General features: G+C 42.3%; 1 protein-coding gene across 24 annotated transcripts in view; it reads right to left on the minus strand.

The window, feature by feature from the left end:
- Window positions 1-641: 641 nt before the first annotated feature.
- ATXN7 (ataxin 7) overlaps window positions 642-18,409 on the minus strand; it is a 139,326-nt gene continuing 121,558 nt past the window's right edge. For 18 of the 24 annotated variants that reach the window (XM_063722012.1, XM_054551919.2, XM_054551926.2 and 15 more), the window contains 6 exons: window positions 15,815-16,080; window positions 13,763-13,961; window positions 13,278-13,399; window positions 7,664-8,633; window positions 6,459-6,525; window positions 642-4,728 (listed from right to left, as the gene is read on the minus strand). In XM_063722012.1, coding sequence (XP_063578082.1) covers window positions 4,619-4,728; window positions 6,459-6,525; window positions 7,664-8,633; window positions 13,278-13,399; window positions 13,763-13,961; window positions 15,815-16,080 — 1,734 coding nt within the window. In that variant the 3' untranslated portion in view covers window positions 642-4,618. The remainder of the gene's footprint in view (window positions 4,729-6,458; window positions 6,526-7,663; window positions 8,634-13,277; window positions 13,400-13,762; window positions 13,962-15,814; window positions 16,081-18,409) is intronic. The other 6 variants (XM_054551933.2, XM_063722013.1, XM_063722014.1 and 3 more) reach the window with 1 other exon arrangement.

The following is an 18,409-nucleotide window of genomic DNA, read 5'->3' on the forward strand; positions in this document are numbered from 1 at the left end:
GGTGGTTGCCTTAAGTAAGGAGGGAACGGGAAGTCCACAGGGCAGTAGGAACTGAAGCCAACATGACTCTTTCATATCAGGTATGGACATTCTTGCTAACACACAAAGCAGTTGCTCCTCTTATTTTAAGCAACAAAATAATTTATCAGAATGATTTATGTGCAAACAGTAAAAATGTCTGGATTTCTAGAGGTAAATGATTATGCTGTGTTCCAAATAATACTAAAATGCACTTGTATTGCCATTAAGGGAGGTATGTAAAAGAAAGGAAGAGATTAGACCAGGTCTGGATAAAAAGCTTATCTTAAACCAAAACTACATGTCATCAAATTTGCACCTAAGTACAAACAGAATGTGTTTCTCAATCCATCAGCTCCCTCTTGTTTCCTTCACAAACATGCAAGGCCACAATACAGTAATGTTCACTGTTTACACAGTTACTAATTTATCCAAAGCAAAGCTTTGTGCCCCCAGATGGAAACATCCCCAGGCCTTAGAAGTATTTAGCTTATATAAGAGGAGGCTAAATTGAAGGGGCTTCACAAGGGTGTTCAATGCCAAAAGCGATGAAAAGTCAGAGTAGACTGAAAGGGTTTAGTATCACGAGGCAGAAACATGTAAAATATTTCATGCAGCCAACCTTATTTATTGAGAAGTCCTAATTTTATTGCCCGTTTAGTAACATGTTTGTTCCACAAGCTAATTTCTTATAAAGCAAAGCACAAGCTTTTCTTATAAATAGTATAAATTATTTTATTTACAGAAACTTGTTACAAAACAAATAGACTATATATTTCTTCTCTTTTAAATATCCAAAGTAATTTTCTATCCCTTGACATTTGTTCATGTTCTATACAGCAGCCAACACAAAGTCCAGCTGAGATGCTCTTGATTATGTGTACAAATTATCAAACTATTCACACGTTTTTAACACAGGAGATTGCTTTTATAACCAAGCTCAAAAAAAAAAAAAAAAAAAAAAAAGCAAAATGCTTTCAAGGCCCTACATTCACACTGACAGTATGTAGTGCTCATTTAAATTATCTGAAAATGTAAAATGTTTTGCACAAAATGTAAAAATGATTATTTTCTGCTAAACAAACTTTTAACAATATTTTTTCAAAGCCCAATCGCCCCAAACCCCCTGGACAGAATGAGCGACATTAAGAAATTCCTTGGCAACAGAACTCTTGCAGGAAGACAGCTGCCTTTATAAGTTACATTTTTCAAATTATACATTTTCTTCAATGTTCTCAGAGGTACTTCTTTGTATTATATTTTTGGAATACAAAATATTTTAAATATTTTAAATTGTATTTCATGAATGAATAACAAAACGGACACATCGTGTAAGTTGCTGGCTGACAAAAAGATCTGTAACCCTTGGTGCCACCAGGCAATCCATCACCAACTGAATTACTATGAACCAAGAGGTCTTAATTTTAAAATACCTTATAAAATTACCAGCATTGGTGGTTTTCAACTCCTCCCCTAAAATTTTGGAAACAATATTTAGGTGGAAAAAGCAAACTCCAAAAGTTCAACTGAACATTCAAGTCTTTTTAAAGAGATTCTGTCTAAGCTTAAAACTAGTATCAGGCACTTTCAGTTTTTTCCATTAGTTTTAAACCACATCACATACTAACATACATGTGCTCAGAGTATACACACACACACAGGCACACACGCACGCAATCACATACTCTCACACATAAAATACTAACAAAAGAAAAGCAGTGTGTCACTTAGTTACATGTAGTCTATCGGGAAACCAGGCAACCAGGAAGAAGCAATGCCCACTTCATCTGTATGAATCCACTCCCGAGACACTAAAAGGGACAAAGACTTTTCACAGAACAGAGGCATCCCTTAAAACTGTAAAGGAGGCAGGTTCTAGAACTATTGGCTTGGCAGTGAACCACTTCAAATTATAAAAAGGTATTTACTTTTATTAATTAATAAATAAATACTAGATGATCTCAATTGTACCAAAACAGGATATCAGAAAAAAAGACCTGTGCAAAAATACATATTTAAATATGTACAATTCATTTTTAACAAAATATGTCTTCTGAAATAGGGATACTTCCATATTTATAATAGAACAAGAAATTCCAAAATAAAGATACAAAAGTAGGTTTTGTATAATTCTTTGTTCATCATTGCAGCACTTTTTTTTTTTTTTTTTTTTTTTTGTAGGTTAAGAAAACTGCAGGAGTTGTCATGAAATTCTATTGGAAAGAATATAAAAATTATCTTGGTTTTAAATTGATACCAAAGTCTGTCTAGAAACAACCCAACCACTGCAAATTTGGTTTTTGCAAGTTAATTTAATTCAAAAAAATACTTGTACTCCCGTGTTTTAAATGGTCTTAATTATTCATCATCATAAAAAGTAGTTGTAGGAGAAAATAAAATATTTGAACAACAGTCTAAAATTTAATAGCACTGTTTAGAATAGGTCTGTTTGTGGCAGGCAGAATCCAAAATGGCTAATTTCCTAATCCCGACGCTCTGTGTATTACCGGGAGACATAATGAAATTCAATTAAAACCTCAGTCTAAGAAATCAAATGTTCAATACTTGCTAATCTAAATATCTACATTAGTCTGAATCAACTTGTTATCGTGGATCCTATTCACATCTTTCGGAACAACATGATCTATCTGTAAATTCCATTGCTAAAGGCAACTTTATTTATAACCATCAAGTCCTCTTGGCTCTGAAAATAAATTCTACCCATACCCCATTGCACTTGTCACCAAGGAATCAACTAGGTACGTTCTGATTCCCTCTCACCTCTCTCTTCCCCGACCGGGATGGAAACCAGACTGATTTCTCCCAACTATGCCAAACTGGCCCATCCATGCCCTCTCCTTACTAAGCTCTCCTGTAGTATCATTTTAAAAACATTTACTGATTGATTGCATAATAATTGAACAAGATACTGTTCTCTCCTTCCTTTAAAAAAATCAGTATTTTACATCAATTTATAGCTAAAGTATCTGCATAAAGTTTTTGTTTTCTTACATAATAAGAATAATTCTGTAGCAATTCACATTATTAGGCTGGTAACCAAGTTTATGCATTCTACCTGTTGTTGACTTGAAATTCCCTGAAACTGAAGTTTGAAACCCAAGAACTGTAGGAAAAAAAGAATGTACTGACTGGCTCTCATGAGGCCCTGGCCAGGGCAATGATCAGCGCCTTGGAAATTTTACCCTGTGTTCGGCAACTTTGTGTGTTCTTCTAAGCAACAGTGCCTGGTTCTCGTGTCAGGAGCCTGTAGTGGCGGAAGCACCCATTTAAAGGCTCCGGCTCATCCCCAAATTCAATGACACCTTCTCCAAGCAATGCTGTTTTAACATACTAAGGTCTTTCTTTAGGGGTGGGGGGTGGGGTACTAGAAAAAATATCCTAGAGGGCTCCAAAACTCTCAGGAAGATGGCTGGTATAATCCTAAGAAAGGAGGGTGTGTGTTAGGGCAATCCTATACACGCATCACAAAAGACCTTCAGGTCAGGACTTACATGTTCTCCAACTCCCTTCCCTTGGTGTCTGCTCTTGTCCTCAACCACATCCAAATAAACATCTGGAGTGGCATGAAGGGGAGTGCATACAAAAACACACAGTGCCAGAAGTGCTTGAAGCGGAAATCTATACTTAGTCCCGGGACAGTATCCAAAGAGAAAAACAAGGGTAATGCAGAGAGTGCCTTGGAAACATTTAAGTGTATCTAATAATGTCACTTTAAAAGGTGACTTTTAAAAATAGACCAGGTAGGACAACCAACCCAATCTGCCATACTGAAAGGATTAAGAAAATTTCATCTCTTTGGAAATCTTGAAAAAAGTTTTTTCTCCCTATAGTGATTTTAACTTCCTCACTCCCACCCTCCCCCGACCCAATTTGGCCTTCCTTTCTCAAAACTAGCTTGCATTTTCTTTCTTCTTAAAAAAAAAAATCACACAGAATTGCTTTTGTATCATGAAAAGTAAGCCTCCAAAATGATTTATACTTGCTGTGTGGGCATCAAAAATTTCAAACCAGTTTGTAAGTTAGAAACTTCTGACAGCTTCTTTTCCCAAATTACTCTCAAAAGGCTGGGCTATTTTGTCATGGTGCCTTGGGCTAACATCTATATTTCATTCCTGGAACATTGCTATCAAAATCTAAAGCCTAATTCCCTTCTTCAGAGAGTTGCTCAGGATGCAGCCCTCTGTTCTCTGGAAGGTTTCTGGTCTCCAGTTAAGGTGCCTTACTGCTGGAGAGTGACCTACAGATGACAGTGTTAAAAAAAACTGGTAGTAAAAGGAAGGAGGGAGAAAGGTCTACAGTAACGCTCTTGCCAAAACATTCTTTTGCCCAGCCAATCTACTTGAAGAGTGGCTCCGTGATATACTGCAAGTTAAAAAACAAAAACAGAAACTTCTCACAGATTGGTAGCAAGCAGTCCAGACCACTTTAACACTGATAAAAGCAATTCGGTGGCTGAACTTGATCCAGTGTCCTTTATGAGTACTCACTGCTAGAGACATAGCTTCAGGGAAATCCTCGTTAAAACAACAGCCCGGCAGGTTTCTACCCTTGACGCCCACAGGAGGTTGGGAAAACAGACTCAAAGGCATCGTGGAGTCCAGAGTGCTGAGTGGAGGTGTAACTTGTCCTCAAAAGTGTCCGCTTTATTCCTCCCCGTGCTATTTTCAGCTGTCAGGGACGTGCCTTTGGCTTTCAAAAAAGAGGGGTGGGGAAATAATGAAAAGGTAAGTAAACGTTTGTACACTGCACTCTACTGATTCTAAACAAGAATATTCCAAAGGCTGCACGCTACTAAAGTCTCCATTGACTGAGTGACACCAGGAACAGTCAGCTATAGATTTTGGTCTTAGCTTTCAAATGCCTTCACTACTATTGGGCACAATCATTGCAAAGATTCACTTCTAGCCAACTGGCTAGGAGAGATGCAGGCCTGGGTTTCTAACTTAGAGAAAAGGCTCTTATGTTTGCCTGTTGGTTTTATTAACTGATTTGGTGTCCTTGAAGGTATTCCAGGTTGTTAACTGAGAAGGCAACAAGGTCAAGGGCTAGCACACACAGGTGTGACAGTTCACACTCAAGGCAGTGCCCATGCTGGGGAGGAGGAAACTCTGGCATTCACAGTGGGCTTTTACATCTTTGCTGGCAGAGGCCATGAACAGACTCTTGGGGGTGCCTACCCAACCCCATCATCTCCTAGGCTTCCCAGCATGTCCCACTCTTCATCCCCTTGTTTAGAAAACTTCAACTAGCCCAGTTATTTTTGTTTTAAAGGCAGCTCCACAAGGAACAGCAATTAGAGGTCCCTACTTTTGTAAAAGCAGCATTCTTTAAAGCATTTTGGGGTCATGAGTCCCTTTGAGATTCTTATGAAAGCTATACGATAAATGAACAAAGACATAAAAATATGCAATACTTCTTGGGGTTCAATGATCCTTTGATCTCTAAGCAAGCACCCCCGCTCCTGCCCCAGGATTTGTGTAGCATAATAAAAAGTATTCCTCTGCACAGAGAAAATCTCTCTCAAACACAAACTTAAGTGGAAACTGATTTTAACTGATTTTAAGGAAAAAGCCCAAAGTTAGGCTGTCTGCGTTGTTCTAGTAAGACACAGTGCCACTACATGGTAAAAATCAAAGGTGGCAAAATGGCAGGTCATGAGCCAAAGATGGCCCACAGATACATAGGCTATACCAGATTTAAGAAGAGAAAAAAAAGTGTGTGTATATGTGTGTATACATATATATATATACACACACACACACACATATCTCGACTAAATTTCACATGCAAGTCCAAATCTGCAGCCTCTCTTTAAAACTGGTAACAAATGTCTGGAAGCAGCTGCTCCATGTCCCCCCGATTTCTAGTAGGCACTGTCAATCTCTGCTGTGCCCCACCTGGCCCCCTTCTGTCCTTTTTGTTACTTGTGGGCATTAAGATCTACACTCCTGTCTAAATGAAGATAGTGTGCTCACTAATACAGATGTGAGATGGACATTACAGCACAATGGAATGCCCCTCCCGTGGGGATCATGTCTCTCTCAAAGACGGTGTGTTGAAGAATCGGTACACCATGTCTTCTGTGTTTATATTGGACTGTTATTCTTATAAACTGTAATGAGTAACTACAAACCAAGAAGGAAAAGCACAGTTCTCATTTATCCAGGAATCCCGTGATCAGAATGCCAAACAACATATAATAACCCATAATGTATGCAGCTAGTTAAATTCACAAATATTTTCCCCATACATTTGGCATTGGGTGTTAATTCACCCAAATATTAGAGGAAAATTATATCACTCTAAGAAAATACTAAGAAACTTCTTGGTATTTTCTGAAAAAGTCCTAACCTGGCTGGCATTTGAGTTAAGTTCTGAAGACGAGGAAGGGGAAAAAAAATCATGAAAAAGAGCCTCACATTTTAAGTCAGGGCTCTGGGGTGATGTTGCTGAAATTCCTGTTCGTAAGCAAGGTGAGGAGATATCCTGATGAATAAAATAACAAGATGAGAGATGAGCTGGAAGTTAGAGCAAAGGAAGCTGGAAGAAACAGCTACAGGTGAGGTCAGTAACAGGCAGAAGAGCTGGGACGAGACAAAAATACAGCCTAAGAGAGAAAGTCATGATTAATTATGAATCCCACAACCACTTAGCCACTTCTCTACTGATGGGTTCATATGCAGACTTCTTTTTAACTATGAGCTTGGAATGAGATTTCAGTCTTCTGCTATGCCCGTACTGAATCCTGTTTTCCTGCCTCCCTCAAAAACGGGAAGAGAAAATATGGGGTGAGATTTAACCAGAATATCTGAAATTCTTTTGAGAGGGAAAAATAATAAATGCTCTTTTTTTTTGAGACATAGTCTCATAGGCTGGATGGAGTGCAGTGGTGCGATCTTGGCTCACTGCAACCTCCGCCTCCCGTGTTCAAGCAATTCTCCTGCCTCCGCCTCCTGAGTAGCTGGGATTACAGGCGTGCACCACCACACCCAGCTAATTTTTGTATTTTTAGTCGAGATGGGGGTTTTACCATGTTGGCCAGGCTGGTCTTGAACTCCTGACCTCAAGTGATCTACCTGCTTCAGCTTCCCAAAGTGCTGGGATTACAGGCGTGAGCCGCTGCGCCCAGCCTCATTTTAAATCTTAAATCACCCCTTTCTAGATCAGTTTGATTTTAGCGCAGCTTTCCTCAGCAGAACATACTAAAGAACCACTATCCAGGAAACAATGCCTGCTTCCCTCCTTAAAGCCTCGAATGGCATACACTTCACAGCATTGGGATAACACATTACTGGCTATTTCATAAAGGGACTCCCCTCCAATTATGATTTTGCTGTCATGTCCGATGCTTTCTGCGGCTCTATCTACTAAAAACACATTACTGTAGTTTCTTTACTGAAGAGCATCTTCCAAAGGCACCAGAAATTCTGGCAGAAGAGCCTGTTTTACCTTCATATGGCCGTGAACTCTTTTTTTTTTTTTTTTTTTTTAAAAAGATACCATGAAGCTGAATATCTGTTTACAAACCAACCAACCAACCCAACCAAACACATTTCTGAGCTGGCAAAAGATCTTAAGGGAGAAGAAATGGGCATTCCCATGGGGCTCACAGTCCATTTCCTACCTGATGAAGGAGAGAATTGTTCATCAGTCCTTGTGCCCCTGGGATGGTGCCTGTGTGTTTCATGTGGACGTTGTTCATGGCTGGCACTTTGGCAACCTTTGTGGGTTTGCTGCTGCTGTTGTTGATGCTGCTCGAGCTGGGTGAGCACTTTCTTTTCTTTCCTATGAGTTTGTCTAGAGGAGTGTGTGAGTGGGAAAAACTGCCGTGGGAGTTGACAGGCAGTTCATTGGACTGGTGAATGAATGGCCCAAGAGAAAGAGTAGAATCACTGCTGTTCACCATCACACTCATCCTCTTGATGGATTCAGCAGGGCTCCCGGTTGGGGGGCCCCTCCCTGACTGGTCATGCCGGATGTTCACCGCATTTGCTTTATTCGTCACACAGTTGAGGCCGATGCTATGGGAAGATGTTACCGTTGAGGGGTAGGGAGGCCCAGAGTGAGCCACACAGTTTTTCCTAAAAGACTCCATGGAATGAGAAGAAGAGGAAGAGGAGGAGGAAGAGTGAACCAACAGTGGGGAACTGTTTTTGCGTTTCTTTCCTGAGCCGCCACTGGTACTGCTACTGGCATTTTGACAGTTAGTGCTGTTACCAGAAGACTCCTTGGGCCTCAAAGATTTGCTGGATTTCAATTTCTGAGGTTTCCTGGACATAGGGGAGGAAGGAACCGAGGAAAGGCCAGAGGGCGTGGAAGGGGATGAGGATGAAGAGGACACTTGTCTGGATTGCATACTGCACACAGGATCCATAGCCCCTGAAGCAGCAGGCTGTGCATTTAGTGTGGTTCCATGAGCTGGTACCAATTTGCTATTTGGGGAGATGCAGGTAGATGAGAGCAGGGCTGGAGATGTGGAGACAGTGGCTGCTGCCAGATAGCTGACTCCACATTGTGATGTCGGCACAGAGTTTGTCCGGTGAGGAATACGTGTGGAGATGGGTGAGGTGGTACCGGGCACTGGTGGGATTTTCCTGAAAAAAATGAGACGACAGTGAATGACATTGACCACAGCCATTCACAGAGACTTTCAGATGGCACCACCCTCTTTGCTTATGACACAGAGAAACCATCCACATCAAAGCAATCACTCTGAACTACAAAGCCAATCCTGTCACCTCTCTCCTTCAAATTCTTTAATGCCTTCCTGGGGCTCTTACAGTAACTGTATGTGTGCAACTCCCCGCTGCTATTGCCCCAGCCTCTAGCTCCACCACCCACCCCCAATGCCCCCATTCCCTGCTTCCAGCCACTGTACTTCCTTATATTCTGAGAAAGTGCCATGACCCAATACCCCAACTTCTGCTCATCCTTTAAGTGTCGGATTGCTAATCACCAAATCCTCTGCAGAGAGAGTCATCCCCAGCTTAATTACCATTGTAGTCCTAGTGTTCAGCACAATGCAGGAAACACAGAAGGCACTGAATAAATGTTGAGAGAAGTCAGGAATGAATGAGAGAAAAGGAAGGGTGCAGCTAATTAACAGCAACTGCTAGGTCATAACTATTGGCCTGAACGACGGAATAAAGCCCCACAGTATCATGGGATATTCAGCATGGTGTTGTAACGATGGATTCTGTTAAGAATGTGTGGGCAAGGTATTTATTTATTAGGGGATGCGGAAACCATCTAAATTCAAACCAGGGAAGGTCTCCTTTTATTTTAGTTCTGAATCTTAAACATGACAGTAACAAAATTTCAAAAACTTCTTTGGCAGAATTTAAACCGAGGTGGCAGAAGAGAAAAAGGCCTGACTGGAAGGCAAGTGCCAGGATTGCCTTGATCCTGACTTAAGGGGTAGCCCTGGCTGACCCGGCCACTACCCCAGTGAGAGAGCTGGCCTAGACTGCTGCCCAGGTGATTTCCAGATGCTTTTAAAGACTACTGTTATTAATAAAATGAATTAATGACTGCAACTATTTGCAAATGCTTTAAAAATCCCATTCGGCCAGGCGCGGTGGCTCACAACTGTAATCCCAGCACTTTGGGAAGCTGAGTCTGGTGGATCACTTGAGGTCAGGAGTTTTGAGACCAGCCTGGCCAACATGGTGAAACCCCATCTCTGCTAAAAATACAAAAATTAGCCAGGCATGATGGTGTGCACCTGTAATCCCAGCTACTTAGAAGGCTGAGGCAAGAGAATCACTTGAACCGGGAAGGTGGAGGTTGCAGTAAGCTGAAATCGCACTACTGCACTCCAGCCTTGGTGACTGAGTGAGGCCCTGTTTCAAAAACAAAACAAACAAAAAAACCCAAAACCCCATTCAAGGGTACAGCTCTGGCCTGATGTTAGTGCTTCTCAACTCCAGCTGTTGCACATTACAGTCACCTGTGGAGCTTAAGCCACATCCATAACGATTACACCAGAGTCTCTGCGAGGAGTGGGGACAGACATCAGTCATTTCTAAATCTCTCCAGGGGATTCTAATGTGGAGCCAAGATTGAGAGGCTAGGCTTTCTCTCCGCACTACTCATAGAGGAGGGTGGCAGGCAGTGTCATTAATTACCTGAGAGGTTGGTTAGGAAAACAGTTCCTGGGCCCCACCCTAGAATGATGCATCAGAAGCTGTATGGCAACAAGGCCCCTCGGTGATTCTGGAACATTCAGAATCCCTGCTCTAAATGAAGTCCAGGCCCTACTGCTCACTGGGAGCAGTGGCTTCTCATGACCACCAGGTGGCTCAGGAAGCCAGGGCCTAAAGACCAGGCTGCCTGGAACCAAACCTCGAGGAAAGGAAAAGCCTAGAGCAGGGAAGGATGTGGATCTCTCCGGGAGGCAATTACAAGTTCCTCTTAGAAAAGCTCTTTTAAGTAGTTAATTACTCTTTTGTGTATAAAGAGGCAAAGTAACAATATGTACTCATACTGACTTGTGTTTGCATAAATAAACTATGTAGAAATACATAAAAAATAATAAAAATGTCTGTGGGGGCTGGGTGGAAAACAAGCATGTAGGAGACAGGAGGACTCAGGGTTTTCAACGTATATTCCTCTTTTTCCTCTTTATACTCGTTTTTCCTTTTTTTTTTTGAGATGGAGTCTCGCTCTGTCGCCCAGACTGGAGTGCAGTGGCGTGATCTCGGCTCACTGCAAGCTCTGCCTCCAGGGTTCACGCCATTCTCCTGCCTCAGCCTCGTTTTTCCTTTCTTAAGCCCAGTGATTGTATTACCATTTCAAAAAGTAAAACAAACAAACAAACAAAAAATACACCAACAAAAATCTTTGAAAACCATCCCAGCCCCTTCTTAGGGAATATGGGATACTGGTCCCAAATCAACAGAGGACAAGCAGTTCACAGAAATCATAGGAGGTGGGCAGTGGCCTTTCGGGTTATGGCCATGCTGCAGAGAAAGTGCTGGTGTAATTTCACCACTGGCCTGAGACTCCACAAACTGAAGTTTACTCATTTCATACTCAATTCCCACTTCACTTACCTTCAATTTTACCACAATAACCCTGTAAGGAAGGATTTTGGGCTGAGCCAGTAGGTGGGACCTGAATCACTTTGAAAGTTTCCTTGAGGGCTTCAAAGATGCCAGCTGAGAATAGTTCTCTGGATGAGAAGTGCTGAGCTCCCCAGAGAAAATCTCAGGGGCTGCCTGAAAAGGCCGCCAGCACTCCTATGTTGGGGGGCAACATGGACCAAGTTCCTATCTGCCCCAAGCCTATGTGCCAGCTCATTACTGAGCAACATGTCCCTTGTTGCTGTAGCCTTTTAAAAAACCAATGGTCACACTAATGGAAAGGGTTGGTTTCCTTCTCCCCGGAAGTAGGCAGCCTTCAGACAGAACAGAGAGTAGACAGCAGAGTCGAACTTATGATCCTGCTTTTTAAAAAGTTCACATCAAGAGGAAAGTCTCACCATACAAGCCACTAGGAACTGAAACTATCTTTGCCCAAACTGTTGGCCATGAGCCACATACCAACATAATGTGGATAAAACATTCAGAAATCCATTTTAAACTCTTAGAAGTACATTAAACCCATAGTTTCATGAGCTCAGTGTGCTTTCCAAGTCCCAATGGGTAGTCTGAAGAAATATGAAGTTGAGATTTCATGTATCTTAGGGAGTTCTGGTGTGGAAAAACCCCTGCAGAACCCCCAAAACCAGTCCCCTGATTCTGTGTCTAGCCAGGGACAATGTTCCTTCATAAAGAAGAACCTCTTATCCAGCAAGAACCAGAAAGAAATATGAAAAAGAAAAGCAGAGTAACAGTGCTCTGGATCTGGTGTTCTAAGGAAACAGATCTAAGTCCTGCTAATGATCATGGAGATGGTTCTTTGGGTTGCAGACAATCCAAGGCCTCCGACCAGCGTCTGACTTTATTAGGAAACCAAGGCAGGGAGGCAAGTGAATGTACTGACAGAGTCCATATAAGGAGGCACTAGTAAATAATGCCCAAACAGAGGATCTCAGATGGCCTGGGGATTACTGGACAGTCACTTTAGCAAAGCTTACTATTCACCAAAGTCACTGCCACCGAATACTAGTTCTCCAAGATGTTCCCCTAAAAAAGGTTCCGAGGTGAAAAGAGCTTGGGATATGTTCCACATTATACATGACATTCCCTGCTTCAAGAGTTACAAAGCACAGTGCCCATTAAGGCTCTGAGAAGTTCTGCAGTGAAAAACAGAACACTTTTTTTTTTTTTTTTTTACAGGAAAGGCTGAGTTAAACCTTTTTGGCCATGGAACTCTTCTTCCACTTAAAATCCTGTTTGAGAAGCATTAGGTACATAATATCACACAAGGTGTCTTAAATTGCAAACTGGAGCACATGGCTCCTCTACCTAAAACCTTCAACACTGAAGCAATTTCAGTGTCACCTGGCCCCTGCTGGTTTCTTGGACCTCATCTTGTACTGTGCTCACTTTCTTGCTATCTCTCCAACAAGCTATCTTTTCTGACTCAAGACCTTGACACAGCTGCTTCCTTCTGCCCAGAACCCACTTCTCCCTACCATCCCAGTGACTGCTGTTTCTCATCCATCCTTCTCAGTTCAAAGACTGCCTCTTTCTTCAGAGAGGCTTTCCCTGAATCCCTCTGGCCTCTATATTTTCAGCTCTTTACTTGAAAACATGTTACACCTCTAAGGTTCAATTCCTGGCCCTACTACTAACTTGCTGCATGACACTGTATCTCAGTTTTGTCATCTATTAAAAAAACAAAACAAAACAAAAAAAAAACCAGGGGTGGGGGGAGGGTATAATCATGGTCACCTGACAGAGAATTGTGAATGTTAAGTATATTTAAGTTGTTTGGTGTATAGTTGGCTCTCAGTAAGTCTTGGTGATTGTTATTGTTTCCATTCTCTCACTCAGGACAAGCTATCATCTCCTTATTCTTCTGTAGACTAGTTTTTCTCTCCCCTTACCCAATCCCAACTAGACTGTGAGCTCCATACATGTGGGAGTCCTTCTGCTTTGCACCCCAGCACCCAGAACAATATGTAGTTGTGGAGTAAATGAATGAATGAATGACAAGGCACCTTCTTCTCAGGGCCAAAGGCCAGCTTCGTTTAGATAAGCATATCTTCATAACATCAGTCTCACAGGAAATAAAAGACAACGCAGCACTGTGTAAAGTCAGGTCCTCTCCCAAGAACAACAGGCACTCACTTCCATAGCTGTGCATTCAGATGCTTCTCCACCATGAGATTGAGGGCGCAGCGAAGTCGATTCCACCTGGAGTCAAACACGTAATAGCCTCTTCCAATCTGCCGGCTCCCAAATGTGCAAAACTGCAAGAGAGAACATAGCCGCGTGCTTGCTGACTCCCACACTGGCATGCCCAGTCGGGGTTCTCGCTCCTTCAGGAAAGGAGCTAATCAGGAAAGACAGAATTGCCTCTGAGTACCGGAGGCTGTGAAGCATGAGAGTGACAATGTCTGGCCCTGAGTGTCATGGAAGAGAAAGGGAAAAAAGCACGAGATGTCCCCCGTACAGAGTGTGTGCTGCCTCTGGGGCACCCTGTTCTGAACTTCTCTCAGACCTTGACCGCGTCCCACACACACGGGCATGCCAAGGTCCCTGGCGCGCCCCCCTGCAGTGCCCTGTCCATGCTGTGTGGGGAGGGTCAACGCGGGGGTGGACGTGGAACTTACAGATGCTGGCTGAGGATGATGACCTGAATAATGACAGTCCAGTTTTTCAACAGACTCTTCTTTGTCATCGCCTTCGCCCTCCTCACTGGATAACCGAGAAGCTGGCTCAGTGGCAGGCAGGGGAGGGTGTGGAGATTCATGGACTGGAGGAGGGTCAATGGGGGCACTCCCACCTTGCTGAGCAGGGCAGCCTGGAGGCCTTGGTGAGTAGAAAGTGCAGCACGGATCAGATCACACACCTGGGAATCAGCCGCCTTAACTGAGATACAACAGTGTGTCCAAAACAACCTAACGAAGGCCTGGGTTCCACCTCTAGCACTGCGGGAAAACAGATGCTGATCCAGGTGGCTTGGGAGTAAAGGAACCTCTCTCCTGAACTGCAGGATGTTAAGTTCACCTGTTTTCCAGATACAATCAAGGTAACTTAGAACGAATCCTTTCTATTGCCATTTGGGTGGTTCAGATCCCTCTTCTATTCTCCCCCAAAGAAGGGGAAATACGTGTGGAATTTAACAGAATTCTTTGATTCCTCTTCAAATTTCAACTGGATTTGTTTTACTAACACAATAAATGAAACATAGTCGCCCCTTGGTATCCATGGGGAATTGAGTCCAGGACCTCCTGGGGATAGCAAAATCTGCAAATCCACAAATGTACAAAGTGGCCTGACATAAAATGGTGTAGTATTTGCATATAACCTATGTGCATCCTCCCGTATACTTTAAATAATCTCTAGATTACTTTTAGTACCTAATAACAATGTAAATGCTACGTAATGTATTGTTTAGGGAATACTGAGACCAAAAAAAAAAAGCCTATACATGTTCAGTACGACACAATTTTTCTTTCCCCAAATAGTTTCAATCTGCAATTGGTTTAAATCACGGATGCGAAACCCATGGATATAGAGGGCTGACTGTAATTCTCAAAGTGCTCTAAGATAACCTAGGAGAGACAGGACGTGATACAAGAATAAGGTGGTATTACCACTTTATGTGGATAGCCTACAGCCTCTTACTCAAGGGCAGTAATGTATTTTTCCTACACCTATTATGGCCTCTGGAATTAAGCTTACATTTTTCTAGATGCAAAAACTTCAATGAGAAGATGACCAAAGAAAGGACTTGGGGAGGAATCTCTGGCCAGGTCCTGACCACACTCTGAGGAGCCTCCTCTGATGGCTCCTCCAGCATACTGCACAGAAACCACAAAGCTCACGCTGGGACAGGCTCAAACAGACACCTGGGTTTCCACGAGGGAGGTGCTTCCACCTTTATGCAACCATTTTAAAGATCAGACATGTGAGGGTGAAATGGTAAGCAACAGCAGCCGAGGACTGGCACATTCCTCAGCAGCAGCTCTTGCTGCCAATAAATGAACGGCCAACAATGAAGCCCCCCTTTCTCTATGCCTTTCTCTTTCCCTTCCCTCTGGAAACTAGGTACAGTCTTTACTTCAACTTGGTTCAGTATGTAAGCACAAACACACACATATTCCACCATCACTGTCTCTGAGGTATGCGTATAAGTTCTCATTAAACCATTTTGATCCACTGTTTAACTCTGCTACTAAACTGCTAATACATGCTTGGGCCAAAGCCCCAAATGAATGAATGAAAACACATTGATAAATGGATGCTGTAAAAACTCAGGCTAAACGGCTTGTCCCCAGCAAGAATTCCCACTGCTATATAAAGACAAATGAAAGGGAAACTGCTGCCAAAGCCATGTGAAGAGTTCCTGTCACTAACCCGCAGGAAGGACCCAATTTCTGCCTGCTCAACAGAGTTGAGACACTTGATATTGAGCAAGTACAGAGCAGTTAACTCTAGCTTTATTTTGCTGCTTGCATTTACAACCAAGAGGAGCCCTGGTTGAAACTTACTGAACTCAACCTTTTCTTCTTTTTTTTTCATAGTAAAACTCCCTTAAAAAACTATCTCCACAGTGAGCCTGAGATATGTTTCTCAACATCATGACCATACTGAGATTTTACAGTATCTGCAAGTCTCATCTCTGAAGGTGGGAGAAAGAGTTGGAGGGTTTGGCTTACCTTGGAAGACTGGGGGTGTGAGGTTTAGGTTTACTAGCTACAAAAGGCTTTGATTCGGAAGGAATCACTCCATGAGGATTTTGGTGCGGCTCCTGTGACGTTCTAGGAGGGGCGGGATGCGGGTCCCTGAGAGGCTGCGGTGGTTGCTGAGAGTCCGGATGGCGAATCAATTCCTTTTCCCTGGTTTTGTTTTTGTGCTCGGCTAATAACACATCAAATCGTTTTCTTCTACCCTGGACAGCCCTGCGCTGGGTTAAGGAATGTGTCTGCGGACCAACAAAATATAGAAACTGAGGAATCTCATTAATAATTTTTGGTCTGCCTTATATCCCAAAACACCACTCCCAATAAATAAGCAATCTAGACCATAAGCACAGTGAAAAGCTACTCAGCATTTGATAAGCTATAAACCTTAAGAGCCCATTATTTTCTCCCTAGCTAGACTAGAAGCATACATTCTAGGCTCTAAATGCAGAAGAATCTGGAAATGTTATTTCCATCAGAAGAAAAAAGAAATGTGAGCAGTGACACCTGGTATGTAACCAAGTGCAACCATTAGTGCTATATGACAAGTACTCATGTTTTGTGACACAACAGCAATTTGGTTTTGGGGGCTCTTATCAACTCCATTAGAAAAACCCTCTTTGGACCATTTAAAATTTTGAATGTTAATGTAAAGGGAAGAAACAATTATTCCATAAAACATGTATCAGAAAGTGTTCTTTTAGTAACTTCCAGAGAATAAAAATTAAACACAATTGTGTCTCTCTATTCCAATGAAAATGCCATGTAAAAACAGAAAGTGGCCCAAAGCATTCTGCAGACAGACTGCCACAGCCAAGGAGCACTGGACAGAAGACGAGGCTGAGAAGAAATGCTATGAACAGGAAGGGAGACAAAGTAATCCCTACAGATAAGACACTGGCTATGGAAATCAAGGAAATGGGATGGACAACACCCCTGGGTCTTCAGACAATGTCGAATTTCAGAATTAAGAAATGGACACACAGAGGAAAAAGAAAAGTCAAATTATGGCAGTGTTTGTCTTAAGGCAACCAATACACACACCTGTGGTTGAAGCAAATCTTATAAGAAAATGTGTCTGTAGTCCAAACGCATTTCATATTTACTGGCATTAAAACAAAACAAAACAAATAAGCCTAATACTATTGCTAACAGAAGATAAACTTGAATGTACAAGTGTGAACTGGTCAGAGCTGGGCAAATCTTATTGGCAGTTGAGTCCAATCACTCAAGTTAAACCTGACCATTCCATACTGCTGAGATCTCAGTCTGTAAAAATGCAAGGAGATGCTAATCCTGAGGAGTGGATGAGTTTACATGAGCTACCGTGGCCCCTAATCACATATCCATAAACATACATGAATTTACCCACGTTTCCTTCTTTTATATTACAAAATACTGTAAATGTGTGTGTGCATGCCCCTACACATAATACAAATGTATTGGCATAGTTGCTACAACTTTAGGGACTTAAAAAGGGAATTATGCTTCTAACTACCATTTTCAGTTGAATAACACAATCCACCTCCTTACGAGACACACTGCAAACTATGTCTACCTAAATAATCTAACCTGGCACAGATAAATGTGTTTAGCTTTTTACATTTTTACTTGATTTTCTTTAATATGGAAAATAACCGTAAGAAAGTAACCTAAAGACCAGGAACTTTGTTTTGTTTGTGTTGTACCAGCATCTAGAAGAGTACCTGACACTCAAATGCTTTGAACAGAAAGTTTATAAAAACAATGGCCCTCCAATGTGTGTTGAAAGAACAAATGAACATATAATATTACTGGTCCACCTGCCTGTCTCTCCACGCAGATGTATAAACCTCTCCTCAGCTTGAATGTTCCCGGTGCCTAGCACAGTACAGCCAAATGAAGAAAGCAGGCAGATACATTTTCCCAGCTCAGTCTGAAGCATAAGTAGAGTTTCCACTGAGCTGTGAAGAACATTCCAAACAGAAATTCGATAGGGGTTGCCCAAGGCTCACAGGATAAAGACTGACTGCATAACTAGGCTCCGGGACCCTGCACACTCTAAGACCCTTGCTTACTGCTCCCTGCTCCTTTGGTCCCGCGTACCTCTTCTTCCCTCTTTCTGTTCAGCCACCTGGCTGGCTTTAAGGTTCTAAGGAATTTGCTCTGCCCCGTCACAGAGCCTTCACACATATTGTTTCCTCTACCTCTCCTACCTCTCCCATCCCTCTCAAGCCCAGATAAATCATCATATTGATTTCGGCCCAATGTTCCTATGGCAAGAAAGCCTTCCCTGGAAAAACTTCATTTTTGCAGGCTTTCATAATGTAGTCCTCTCATCTTTTTATAACTCATCAGTGGTAATTTTACACTTATTTTGGTGATTAATAATCTCCATCTCTTTCATTAGACTGTAAGCGCCACAAGCATAAGGAACACGTGGTTATTGTGCTAAACCCTTTATTCCCTGCGACCTAGAATGAGTGAGGCCTGTGCTCACAGACGTTTGTAATAAAAAGTTCTACAATGAGTGAATGGACAAAGGCTACAGGAGTCACAAATCTCTCTGCATGGAAGGCACAGAAGACTTTT

This window comes from Pongo abelii, chromosome 2 (genome assembly GCF_028885655.2).
Source record: "Pongo abelii isolate AG06213 chromosome 2, NHGRI_mPonAbe1-v2.0_pri, whole genome shotgun sequence".
Lineage (NCBI taxonomy): Eukaryota > Metazoa > Chordata > Mammalia > Primates > Hominidae > Pongo > Pongo abelii.